The sequence below is a fragment of the Pygocentrus nattereri genome, chromosome 14, assembly GCF_015220715.1.
Source record: "Pygocentrus nattereri isolate fPygNat1 chromosome 14, fPygNat1.pri, whole genome shotgun sequence".
Classification (NCBI taxonomy): Eukaryota; Metazoa; Chordata; class Actinopteri; order Characiformes; family Serrasalmidae; genus Pygocentrus; species Pygocentrus nattereri.
Genome location: NC_051224.1, coordinates 1922989 through 1935000, shown reverse-complemented (window position 1 = coordinate 1935000; position 12012 = coordinate 1922989). Strand labels below are relative to the sequence as shown.

General features: G+C 45.4%; 1 protein-coding gene across 14 annotated transcripts in view; it reads left to right on the top strand.

The window, feature by feature from the left end:
• cep112 (centrosomal protein 112) overlaps positions 1–12012 on the top strand; it is a 238026-nt gene that overhangs the window by 148755 nt on the left and 77259 nt on the right. For all 14 annotated transcript variants that reach the window (XR_005131447.1, XM_037545025.1, XM_037545026.1 and 11 more), the window contains one exon: positions 5262–5492. Coding sequence is in view for 13 of the 14 variants with exons in the window: in XM_037545025.1 (XP_037400922.1) it covers positions 5262–5492 (231 nt within the window). In the remaining variant the exon portion in view is untranslated. The remainder of the gene's footprint in view (positions 1–5261; positions 5493–12012) is intronic.

The following is a 12012-nucleotide window of genomic DNA, read 5'->3' as shown; positions in this document are numbered from 1 at the left end:
TTCAACATCTGATATGTGTTCTGTTATGAATAAAACATGGGTCTATGAGATTTGTAAACTATTGCAGTCTGTTTTTATTTACATTTATTCACATTTTACACAGTGTCCCAACTTTTTTGGAATTGGGGTTGTATTTTCAGGAGGTATTTCTAGGAAAATTAGGTATAGGCTGATTGACGTACATAGGGAAGAAGAAAGGTCAACAGAAAATATCATCAAATCTCAAAGAGTCCATGGGTAGTTTTGTTTCTGTCCATTCTTAAAGACCATCAGCTCCACTGCTGACCTCAATGCTGTGGGTCTGAAAGAATGTGTATCTGTAAAGAAGCCATTACTGAGAAAAGGAAATGGACAAACGACAAAAATTGGCAAATCAACAGAAAAATCTACTGGGGTTCTTAGAACAAGGAACTGACCACGGCAGAGTCCTGACCTCAGCATCAAGAGTGGAAAAGTGTGTTGAGGCTTCTGTCAAAATGTCTGTTAAATATATACTTTATTGCTGAAAATGAATACTTGATGCACTTTTAACTGTAAATCAAATAAACGAAGGATGATCTTTGTCTTTTGAGCAGTACTTTGTATGTACACTCACCGGCCACTTTATTAGGTACACCTTGCTAGTAAAAGCTTGGACCCCCTTTTGCCTTCAGAACTGTCGTAATTATTCATGTCAGACTTTCAACAAGGTGCTGGAAACGTTCCTCAGAGACTTTGGTTGGTTATTTGAGTTCCTGCTGCCTTTCTGTCATCTGGAACCAGTCTGCCCGTTCTCCTCTGACCTCTCACATCAACAAGGCATTTTCGTCCACACAACTGACCGCTCACTGGATGTTTCCTCTTTTTCGGACCGTTCTCTGTAAACCCTAGAGATGGTTGTGTGTGAAAATCCCAGCAGATCAGCAGTTTCTGAAATACTCAGACCAGCCCGTCTGGCACCAACAACCACGCCACGTTCAAAGCCCCTTAAATCCCCTTTCTTCCCCGTTCTGATGCTCGGTCTGCACTTCAGCAAGTCGTCTTGACCACCTCTACATGCCGCAATGCAGTCAGTTGTGGCCGTGTGATTGGCTGATCAGCTATTTGTGTTAACAAGCAACTGAACCTAATAAAGTGACCGGTGAGTGTACACTTGTATGCTTAACATGACTCCAAGGCTCAAAGCCCTGTGTGCTTGCTGGAATAGCCTCAAAGTCATGGCTTATCATGATGTTGCTGTTTTTTTGTGGATACATTCCGTGTGATGCAGATGCTGATGCGAGGTCCTTATGCATAAGTCATGTGGTGTGGCTTTTTTTTTCTCCTCAACGACGCATCAGCACGGAGCCGGCAAGAAAGAGACTTGCTGATTGCCTCTAGCCGTGGCAGCATCTCTCGATCAACCCACTTGGTGAAAGCCAGCCGTGTGAAGCGGAGCTAAATGTTTCTAAAAATTCAGTGGACTTCTGAGGACACAGTGTACTCTCAATTATGGACACTATACTCAGTGAAGGCCCCACCTTGGGGTAATTACTGGATAACTGGGTTTGCTCACACCAAAGTATTGGACAACATTGACAGGTTAAATCTGTGTATATGCTCAGACAGAGAAGTGAGGGAGGATGAAAAGCCAGCTGCTGTTCCCACAGCATCTGTCCGCCTCTTGCTCTTTCAAGGGGTTTCAAATCAATATAAAAAACAGAGATGGACAGAGTGTGGCCCAGCTCCCCTGTCCAGCTTTTCACCATTCTGTCTCCACCGCTTTTCTTATCCCTTGCAGGCCTCCAGGTTTTAGGAACTTGAAAGTAAACAGTTTACACGAGCTGCCGAAGAGGCAGGAGTTTGCCAGGTAACTGGATCCTGACTTCAGAGAGGAGGGTAAAAATGTTCACTGGGGGCTTAGCCTGGGGCCAGCAGGAAGCGACACTGTGGACAGGAGGATAGGAGAACCACTAACTCTGCTAGAAGTTGCACCAAATTGCTAAAAGGCACTTAGCCTTGGGCATGGGTTTGGCCTTATTCTGTATATGATGGGTGAGGAGTTTCTTAAGGAGCAGTGTGGACTTCTCCAGGTCTTTTTTGTTTCTTTCTTCTTTGGAGTGTCTGTGAACATAAGTGCAGATTGATTTAATGAAGGGGTAATAATGCATACATAAGTGATGCATAGCAGTTTATCCTACATTCACTCTTTATCTCTTTGCACTTCAATTTGCTTATGTTAAAATGCCCATAGTGTGTTGCGCACCCCGTTAAACAATTGCACAGCTTCTTATCATTGCAGTTTTCTTTTCCAAATCCTGTGCTAGTTTCTGTAGTCAGCTGTAGATTTTTTTGACAAGATTATTTCCAGAACCTTCAAAAGATGCAGAAAAAAAGGCCTCTCCCAGTCCAGTTTAAGAAGGAATTATAGATTAAAGGCTCCTCCGAGCCGAGATCTAATAGCTCCGTGCCAGTATCTGCTGCTTCTGCTGTTGCTGTCGCCTGGGACCCGAGCACAGCCTCTGCATCTGGGTGTTTTTTTTTCTTTTTTTCAAGGCCCGCCTTTGAAGTGGCAGAGATCCCCGCCCCTCCTCCCACCCCTCTCCCCCAAAAGTGTGCTCTACCAGTTTTCCGACACTTTTCCGGTAGGCCTGCCATGTGACACGCTAACCGGTCTCCTCCCTGAAATGTCTAGGAGCAGGAGCAGCAGATCCACGGGCTGCCAAACTTGCCAGTCCCTGGTGCTGCAGGCAGTGCTCAGCTTTGCACATCACAGTCCAGTCAAATCTCCCTTGTATGGTCAATTAACGTATGGCATACCATAAGTTCTGGTTGTTGGTTCAGATCCGACCTTTATGCACTGACAGTTCAGATTTAGGTTTGTAAAGGACCCTTGTCTGGCATTAGTATCTTGTTTTTCCCAACTTGATTCAGAATTCCATGTTGTGTGCTTTTATGTTTGGTTGGAAGGGCATCCTGAAAACTTCCACAACATTACTGAGCATAAACAAGTCAAGACATTTACAATTACTCTCAGTAATATGTCCATTCGTTTTTCTCTTAGATACAATTTTTAGACATTCCTGTCCCGTAAAGCAGCCAATGAAATCAAAGTTCCTCCCCAAGTTGAATCTGTGCTGTCAGGTTCAAAGCCCGTGAGGTCAAGTCCAGGGGTCAGTCCGTCAGAGTGGTGCTCACGCAAACTACTGCTTGGCTCTGTAATGGAGGTCCCCGTCAGCTTTAGTGGGGCCTAATTCCTTTGCTGTCCCGCTGCTTCTTTTTCCTTTTTTAGTCATCTGCATCCTTTTCCCTGAGCCTAGCTGCTAAACGCGGCAGCCCCATGGCAGATCGGTCGTGCCCATGCTTTTTTCAGCTTCCTGAAATGAGAAATGGCAGCGGTACCTCATGCCCCATGAGTAACTGACCTTTGATTTGCGCTAATTTTGCTCATTAAATCAAACCACTGACCTTTGTGGAATGCCGGCCTTTGATGTTGAACCCTTGTGGCTGGGAGATCAGAGGGGGCGGTTTCTGTTTTCCTCTTCCTGGCCAGGCAGAGCGCAAACGCTTCATCAGTCTCGCTCAACTTGTTTTTGTTCCCCTCTCTCCGTTTCTCTTTCTTGCTCTCCGAGCGAGTATGGGATTCCCCTCATTCAGCATCCCAGAAATGCACAATTTCTGTCCAGTTGAGATGGAATAACCCTATCAAACCTAAAGTGTCACCGGAAGTACATCCAGCATAGAGGTCTACATCCCCGCAGTGCCCACCACAGTATCTTGTGGTGCCACGGGAGTTAACCAGCACAGTGTGGGCAGGAGCAGGACAACAGTTTATGCAAATTAATGAATTGCCAAAGTAAAATGCTAGCTGTCATTTAATAATTGAATAATATCCAACAGCAAAATAACAAAGTAATAAACTCATTTAAATAGAAATCCTAAAGTAAAGTTCCCGAGTGGGGCAGCCGTCTAAGCGTTGGCCGTGTCATCAGGAGATCGCGAGTTCGATCCCTGGTGATGCTGCAGTCGCCTGTTGCCGGGAGTCCAAGAGAGCCCAACTGGCCTCGCTCTCTCAGGTTGGCTAGGATGGCCCCCCTTCTCCCCCCATCACTCAACACAATGCCAGTCAGTGCAGGCGTCTGTTAGCTGACGTAACAGATCTGGAGGTCAGCGTCTCCTCCGAGCGCGTTCGGCCGTCCCGTGACGTTGCGCGAGCAGCAGTTCGAAAGGAAGCGGTGGCTGGTTTCACAGGTCTCGGAGGAAGCCTGTGCTGCCTTCACCCTCCTAGTGTTGGTAGCATCGTGTGATTGGGGGAGTCCTAATAGCGGATGGAATTGGAGACGACTAAATTGGGAGAAAATCAGATAAAATAAATAAATAAATAAATAAACAAAGGAACACCTGTTCTCAGGAACAGTTTTATGAGTCAAATGAATTGCTTTCTTGTAGTCTACAGGAACAGTGGAGCCTTTGAACAGTCAGACGGCCACAGCTGTGGAAAGTGTTCTTAATAAAGGCAAATACAAAACATTTAAAGCCAGCTAAAGGCGAGTCAGACTTACTGCAGTCACGTTTAGCTGTAACTAACGCAGATGGATACCAATAATACAGGACTGTGGGCAGGAGTGGGACAGACAGTTGAGATTTTTTTGCAGGAGCGTGGTTTTAAAAATGGTCCTATGTAGACCTCTAGTTTAGAAACGTTCACACCACATGTGTCAACTCCTCATAGTGAAATAGATCAGCATGTTATTGAAGCTTTCTGTAATGTTTTCAGAGCGAGTGCGCGATCACATTCAGAATTTGGATCAGTGAATGCTAAAGATTTAATCAGAATAACAGAAAAAAAGTAGCTAGATCACATTAGATCACTCCTTGCGTATGAAATAAATGTTGTAGTCTAACCAGGTTGCAGCTGTTGGAGAATGAAAACAGTGGCAGCTCTATGGCAGAGCTCGTCACTGAAAGAGTGCTGCTTTAAGGTAAAATATATGTTACAAGCTTTAAATAAAACATGGAAATGCTTTTACAAGCTTCCATATCAGTGTGTAAGCTAGAACAGCCGAAACCTGTTAATGTGAATTGCTGTTAGCTTAGTGCTAATGTACTGCTAGAATACATAGTTTATAGTTTTTTCCTCGTTTTTGACCAAGTTTTGATATTTATGGCGTGAACTGAAGGCCTAGCTTCAATAGTCAGTTCTCTCTGTGTGTGTGTGTGTGTGTGTGTGTGTGTGTGTGTGTGTGTGTGTGTGTGCGTGCGCGTGTGTGTGTGTGTTTGCTTCTGTCTGTCTGTCTTTCCAGACCATCTCAGAGCTGGAGGCCCAGGTGCATTCTCTGAGGGAAGAGGTGCTGGCAGCTCATGCCCAAAGGAAGCAGCAGTTGACTGAGCTGGGCCTCCTGCGAGAGGAGGAGCGCCAGCGCGCCGCCCAGGACCAGGAAGCCGCACTGAACCGTGTCCGGGCTGAGATGGAGCGCGTGCGCCAGGACCTGGAGAGGACCCATGCTGCCGAGAAAGAGCTTGCCCAGGAGAAGGTGGGTGCTTCTCAGTAGAGATGTGTCTTTCTGTGTCTGAAGCTAAACAGTGATTCAGTGTCGTTTCCAATATCGGCCAGTATCGTTTTGATTTTTACCAATCCTCAGACAGGGTGTGGAGACTAGATACAGCATCAGCTTGAGGCCAGTGCTCTTCAGAGTGTGATGGATATGGCTGTGAAAGCAGTCGTTGGCAGGATGCTTCGGCATGTCAATCATGCTGATAATTTTCTGATGTTCCTCGCTTCCCTCCCTGCTGATTTGCGGCCACTGGATTGGCACTGCTGCTGCGTCCCTGGTCTATCGTACGTCCTCCCCACGCAAGTCATGTTAACAGCTGGCAGTTGTCCAGTGGCAGCAGAGGTGAAGCTTCAGCTGCGGGTTCACACCATGGTGCTTCGCTGGTGCATGCGAGTCCTGAGGCTTTTGGCAGTGATCCGGTGCAGGAGGTGGAGCAGGCTGGGTTTGGCCGCATCTGGCTACTTGTGGTCTGAGGAAAAAAACACAACCACCGCATCTCTGATCTGTTGGCCCAAACGCTGTTTCTATAGCCCCACAGTAAAAACTATCATGCTTGTCAGCTGAGGAAGTGACTCAGAGCATAACACTCTCCTCCTCCACGTCTCTCCTTCTGTATGCCCTTGAGTGCACAGTAAACAGACAAACCAGGCCTGCCAGCCTGTCTTCTCACCTGGTGGGATGCATGCTGTTTGGATCATATGCATGTACAGTCATGAGTGCTCACACATGAATACAGTTCTAGTTAGGGCAGGCTTTGTAGTCTAGCAGTGTAAGAAGTGGTCTGGTTAGCATTTCATTAGAAATGCATTAGTCCCCTCTTGCTCTAGCCCTATCTAGGCAGAGCAGGCGGACTTGGGCTACTTTGCCGGAATTCCTGAGGTTCTCACCCCCTGCTCTCTTTATATTTACAGAGCTCTTGATCCCAGTAACAGAAACCAGGGCTGGAAAACTCCCTTAATCCAGTGCAGCCTGGCCAGGAACTTGCTGAAGGTGTGGTGTTGATCAGAACGGTAATCCTGATTAAGCCCATCAAAGCGATTAGTTTTCATTAGACCCATGTGTCCCTTGCCGCCCGGCCTCGTCTTGGGCCATCTGCGGCACATTACCGTGCCACTCTGCCTCCTCTATAAATCCTGGGTCTCCGGTTCGGAACCATATGTGAGTACGACTTAAACAAATATTCACATCAGAGGAGGTTCCGTCTGACTTTTTCACCTCCGCCGACTCTGCTATTGCTGCGTATGCCATATACCTGCGAAAGCATAAGCACAGAAGAAGGCAAGCAGCTAATTCTGAAATGCTTATCACTAGGATGTTTTGACTGAATTGGTTCTTCATAATCATTCTTGATCATCCAGAAGCTCTTCTGTACAGGGACACACAGCTAAGCAGTCGTGGCTTCTTAGAAAGATGTAAGTGATTTGCTCCATCCCACTAGTCCATGCTGCCTTTTTCCCGTCTCCAGGGATGGCTAACACGACCTTATCTAATCCAAAGGGACTGAATAGATGGAAACATCCTAGTAAGGCATAAACTCACTCTGGAAGATCTCAGTGAGTCATTCAGACCACTTAGATCTCAGAGCCAGTCATTTAAGCTCTTTTTAATGTGCGTTTCCGGTTCAACGTCTTTTGTCGTCAATGAAGAAGAGTAATGTGTTCTAAGAAAAGGCTTTGTCATTGTAACGATTGGAAATACTGAGTCAACAAGTTTGGTATAAGACGTTTGAAGATTTTTGGACTGAAATCGGTGTATCTCAAAGTAGCATATGAAACCAAAGAAACTGACTTTACTGGGAAAATAGATCCAGTTTCCATCCACTATTCGTTTTATTACCAATGGAACTGCATAGCTGGTTTCAGAACAGTTAGATGGTTTTGGAGATCTGGGTGATAAATGTGCTCAAGAATTAAAATCTTTAAAAATTAAAACGTTAAGGATCATGGAAGGCATTCACGTCTAGTGGTTGGTTAGTGTAGTGGGTAACACTTCTGCCTTCTATGCTGTAGACTGGGGTTCAGTCCCCTGCCTGGGTAAGCTACACTATACCAATATAGTCCTTGGGCAAGACTCCTAACACCACCTTCACCCACCTATGTAAGTCACTCTGGCTAAGATCGTCTGCCAAATGACATAAATGTACATTTATAACCCAAAGGCTTAACCGCAACTCAAACCTGACTTTAGCTGTCTTAGCCTGATCTGAATTTGTTGTGCCGAATTGGTAAGTTTAGCCTCAGCCTAAAGTCAAAAAAAGGGTTAAAGTATCAGCTTTGTGTTTTTTGTTTTTTTTTCCACAAACTATATTCGCCAACTTTATTATGATTGTGATTTTTTGATATTCAGAAATAAGACGTTAGTTATGAGTGATAAAGAACAGGAGAAAACACAGATCGCGACTCCAGCCTGACTTAATCCGCATGGTCATGACTGGCCACGTGTGAACTTTACTTTGTTTTTGCCGTATCCTCGCCAACTTCGGACATGCATCACACCTTGGTTACACAAGTGGCCGCTCCCAGGAGAAGGGGAAGAGGGGTAGGGCTGTAGGCGGTAGGGCCGTTTTCACACTTCCACATTCAGCGAAAGTCCTGGTGGCGTTTTCTACTACAAGGAAAGCGAGACTACTCTGCTGTCGCCAGGAGAGGGCGCACTTCCGAGAAGTCCCGAGACATGATTAGAGAGGGAGGGGCAACGAGTAAAAACGGGTCGCCAAATATACTTTAGCGACGTCTGAAACAAGATCAGTGGCGTAGCTGTGCTGACCGACAGCGAACTCATCTCTTTCCATACATCCTAACAAGCTTTACAAGCATTAAATCACAATCATAATCCTCACAGCTATGGCGCCATCAAAAAGTCATATTTAAGTATTAGTGCATTCCCAAGCAATGAAAGTGAAAGAAAGTAGTGAATTCAGCCTGATTTAGTGAATTACAGCCCTGATTTAAACGAAAGTAAACTGGGGAAGTTGTGAGGCATTGGAGAGTGGGAGAACACTATCTTTACAGGCTAGCTGTTTTTAGCAGCTGGCTTACTCGAATCGGCGCTCCGTCACTCACACAGCACGGCGAATTGATGGTAATGCAGCTCAAACACGACACAAAATCACCACTTTTAGTTTAAACATACCTGAGAGGAGGACTCTGTGTGTCTGGTGTTGATATACTGCAGTTCACCCCTTAAACTACGGTAGAATAGAGAAACCCATTCGTCTGCTAGCTGGTGTTTTGAATACTGAGATATGCTCTGACAGGGATGCGGCAGGACTGATCCCAGTGAGGTGGTGTGATCCATCACTGACGCACTGAGCCAGCTAACGTTTGCTGTTCGTACTAAGTTGTTGAGAAACTCAACAGGTCAGCAGTGTTTTTGGCCACTGGTATAGCATTTGTAACGGGACGGCCGAGCCTCGTCACCAGACAGCTAAGAATAATCTTTTCTTTCTTAAATTATGACTATTACTACAAAAAACTGTGGCTGATAAAAACAGCCCACCAGACAATTTCTCCCACTGTCCCAGGACAGGTCTGTGAAACGTTCTGCTGTTTGGTGAGTGTTTGTCGTATTCTGACCATAAAGGATGGTTTACAACAGCGATTAACCACCCAGGAGCTTCAAACTTGAAAGAAATAGTGATTCGAAATTTATCGCCATATGTATTTTGTTTGTGATAACAGTTTTGGCCATACTGCCCAGCTCTAAAGTCGGGGACAACAAAGAATAGGTTTTCCAGTAAGAATGCAATGGCTTTGGTGAGGTTAGACTCTAACTAATCAGCTAGCCATGCAGTTTGTAGTACACATACACTGTCTTTGAAATGGGCTCTCTAACACTTTACTAGAGCGAATAAAGTAATGAAGCGGCTTTTAAGATGAGGCAAACTTGATGAGGGCATTTTTAAAACTGTACTGGAACAGACAGATGTAGATTAGTTACACAAACTCATGGATAAAGGTAAGAGAGGAAGATCTGATGCTCCAAACTCAATCAGAGGCTTCCAGCATTTTCTGCTAGACTGAGATCAAACTCATTCCTCCACACTAAGATAGTCTTTGAAATATTAAACAGGGTAACTGACTCAGACACACACACACACGCACACACCATGTTGAAATAGTATAGCTCATTTAGACTAATGTATAGCATGGCTCGTCATTTCTATCAGTTGCGTTCCACCCCCCCCAGTCCCCACCGCCCCCCGCTTCAAGAGAGGAAAGACGTTATTAAGATAAATGCCATAGGTTGTGCAGATTATGGGCCTGGGCCCTTTGAAGGCAGTTAATGATTCCATTGCTGTGTTAAGCATAGTGTGCCAGAGTAAGATATCACTTCCCAACTCCGTGTCAAAGTTTCCAACTTCTCTTTGTTTATAAGTTTTAGTGGAGGAAAAAGTTCCAGTATTTTTCATTTAGAAGAAGTTTTCAGGCCCTCAGATCCTTATTGACTCTGCGTGTTTTGTAAGCTGAAATTTCTTATTCTTTTGATGCCGACAGAAACGCTGTCCTCGGCAGTCAGTGGGTCCTGAAACGGGCAGCCGGAGTTTGAACACATCTCACAGATCCCGAAGAAAAAGGGAGGAGAAATCCATTAAATCCATGAATGGATTTTCATCAAAGACGTCGCCTTTTTGAGGGGGAGTTCGTGGAATAAAATAATGAGAAACAGAATATCAGAAGAGATAAGATTGTGCGTTAGATTGTCCCACCGTCAGAGGCCGAGTGAAAAGAAAGGCGAGAAGAAAGCAGGCGCCTATTTTTTTTTCTTCAGCTCCTGGTAATGACTGACGTTTATCTGCTTCTCTGTGTGGTGTGTGTGGGGGTTTGTGTGTGTGTGTGTGTGTGTTCGCCCAGTACCCAATCTCCATCCGCCACAGAGGGCCTTGGGAGCCTTGTTCCTCTAGATAAACCTGTTTGCTCTCCGTGGCTCACAGGACTCCCAGCCAGCCCTTCAGATGCTGCTCTGCTCTGTGTACTCCCCCTTCTTCAGCTTTTGAGTAATGGCAGGCTAATATGAATTAGGAATTGCTTTACAGATTTAGCCCTTTAATATCTTTTTTCCGCACTTGAATAGTACAGATTTTCTGAGGTGGCCTAATTTTGACAGGGTGAGCATATTTTCTCAAATTTCTTCACACCAGAATTCTGATTTGGAAACAGCAAGAAGTTTGATTGAGACTAAAGGGAAGATTTATTTATTTGGCTGAGGGTTATCAGTGATTGGCAGACGTGTCTCAGTTGGCAGTGCAATCACGCTGCAACCTGTAGCACTGGGACGTCTTTACTGCACGTCTTCTGTTGCCACACCTGTGACCCGTAGTTAAATATGGGAACCTATGAGCGATATTGTGTTATACCTTTGTATCATGATAAGTATGTTATCATCTGGCTGGTGTGCTTTTGCTTAGATTTTGCTTCAATTATTGTCCTTTCATAACACGAATGCTCTGATAAACTAAAATTAGAGACATTATCATGTAAAATACAGCACAGTTTCAGCCAATCCTTATTTTTCTTTATTGAATCGACACACCACTATTGCACCGAATCAAATTCTGAAGGAGGAGTGGACACCACTAGTAACTACACACAGATCGGCCAAAACATTATGACCACCTGCATAATATGCTGTCGATCCTCCTTATCCTCTCAAACAGCTCCAGCCCACCAAGGTGTGGACTCTGCGAGGCCTCGGAAGGTGCCTTGTATCTGGCACCGAGGCATTTGCAGTAGATCCTTTTCATTCCTGTAAGTTGCCAGGTGTGGTTCCAGCACATCCCACAAATGCTTGATTGAGATCTGTTGTATTTGGAGGCCAGGGTAACACTTTGAACACGTCATCATGTTCCTCAAACCGTTTCCCGAACAATGTGTGCGATGTGGCAGTGTGCGTTATCCTGCTAAAAGAGGCCACTGGGGAATACCGTTGGCATGAAGGTGCATATCTGGTCCGCAGTGATCTTTGAGAAGATGGCATGTGCTGAAGTGAGTCGACATGAATGCCCAGACCTGTGGTTTGCCAGCAGAATGCCCGTCATCTTCCTCAGTTGTGTCCAGGTGCTGTCACGGCCCCAGGTAAATGCAAAAGAAGACGGGAGGCAACCTTCTTCCATTGCTCCAATGTCCTATTTAGATGCTCGCATGCCCATTGTGGTTTCGATGGTGGGCAGGAGTTAGCAAGGACACTCTGACCAGTCTATGGTTACTCAGCCTCACGTGCAGCAGTGTGCAGTACGCCTTCTGTCAATTTAGACCAGATGGTATAGGAGCTGTAGAACTTGCACATCGATGAGCTTTGAGCACCCAACACCCTGTCGGTTCATGGTTGGCCCATTGTCAATAGGTACTCACCACTGCTGACCGGGAGCACCTTACGAGCCTTGCCGTTTCGGACTTGCTCTGATCTAACCATAACGATTTGGTGTCTGTCAAAGCTGCTCAGCTGTGTTTTGGTGCTGATTGAAAGATAATCTTGAAGTAATCATATGCATTGTCTTAGC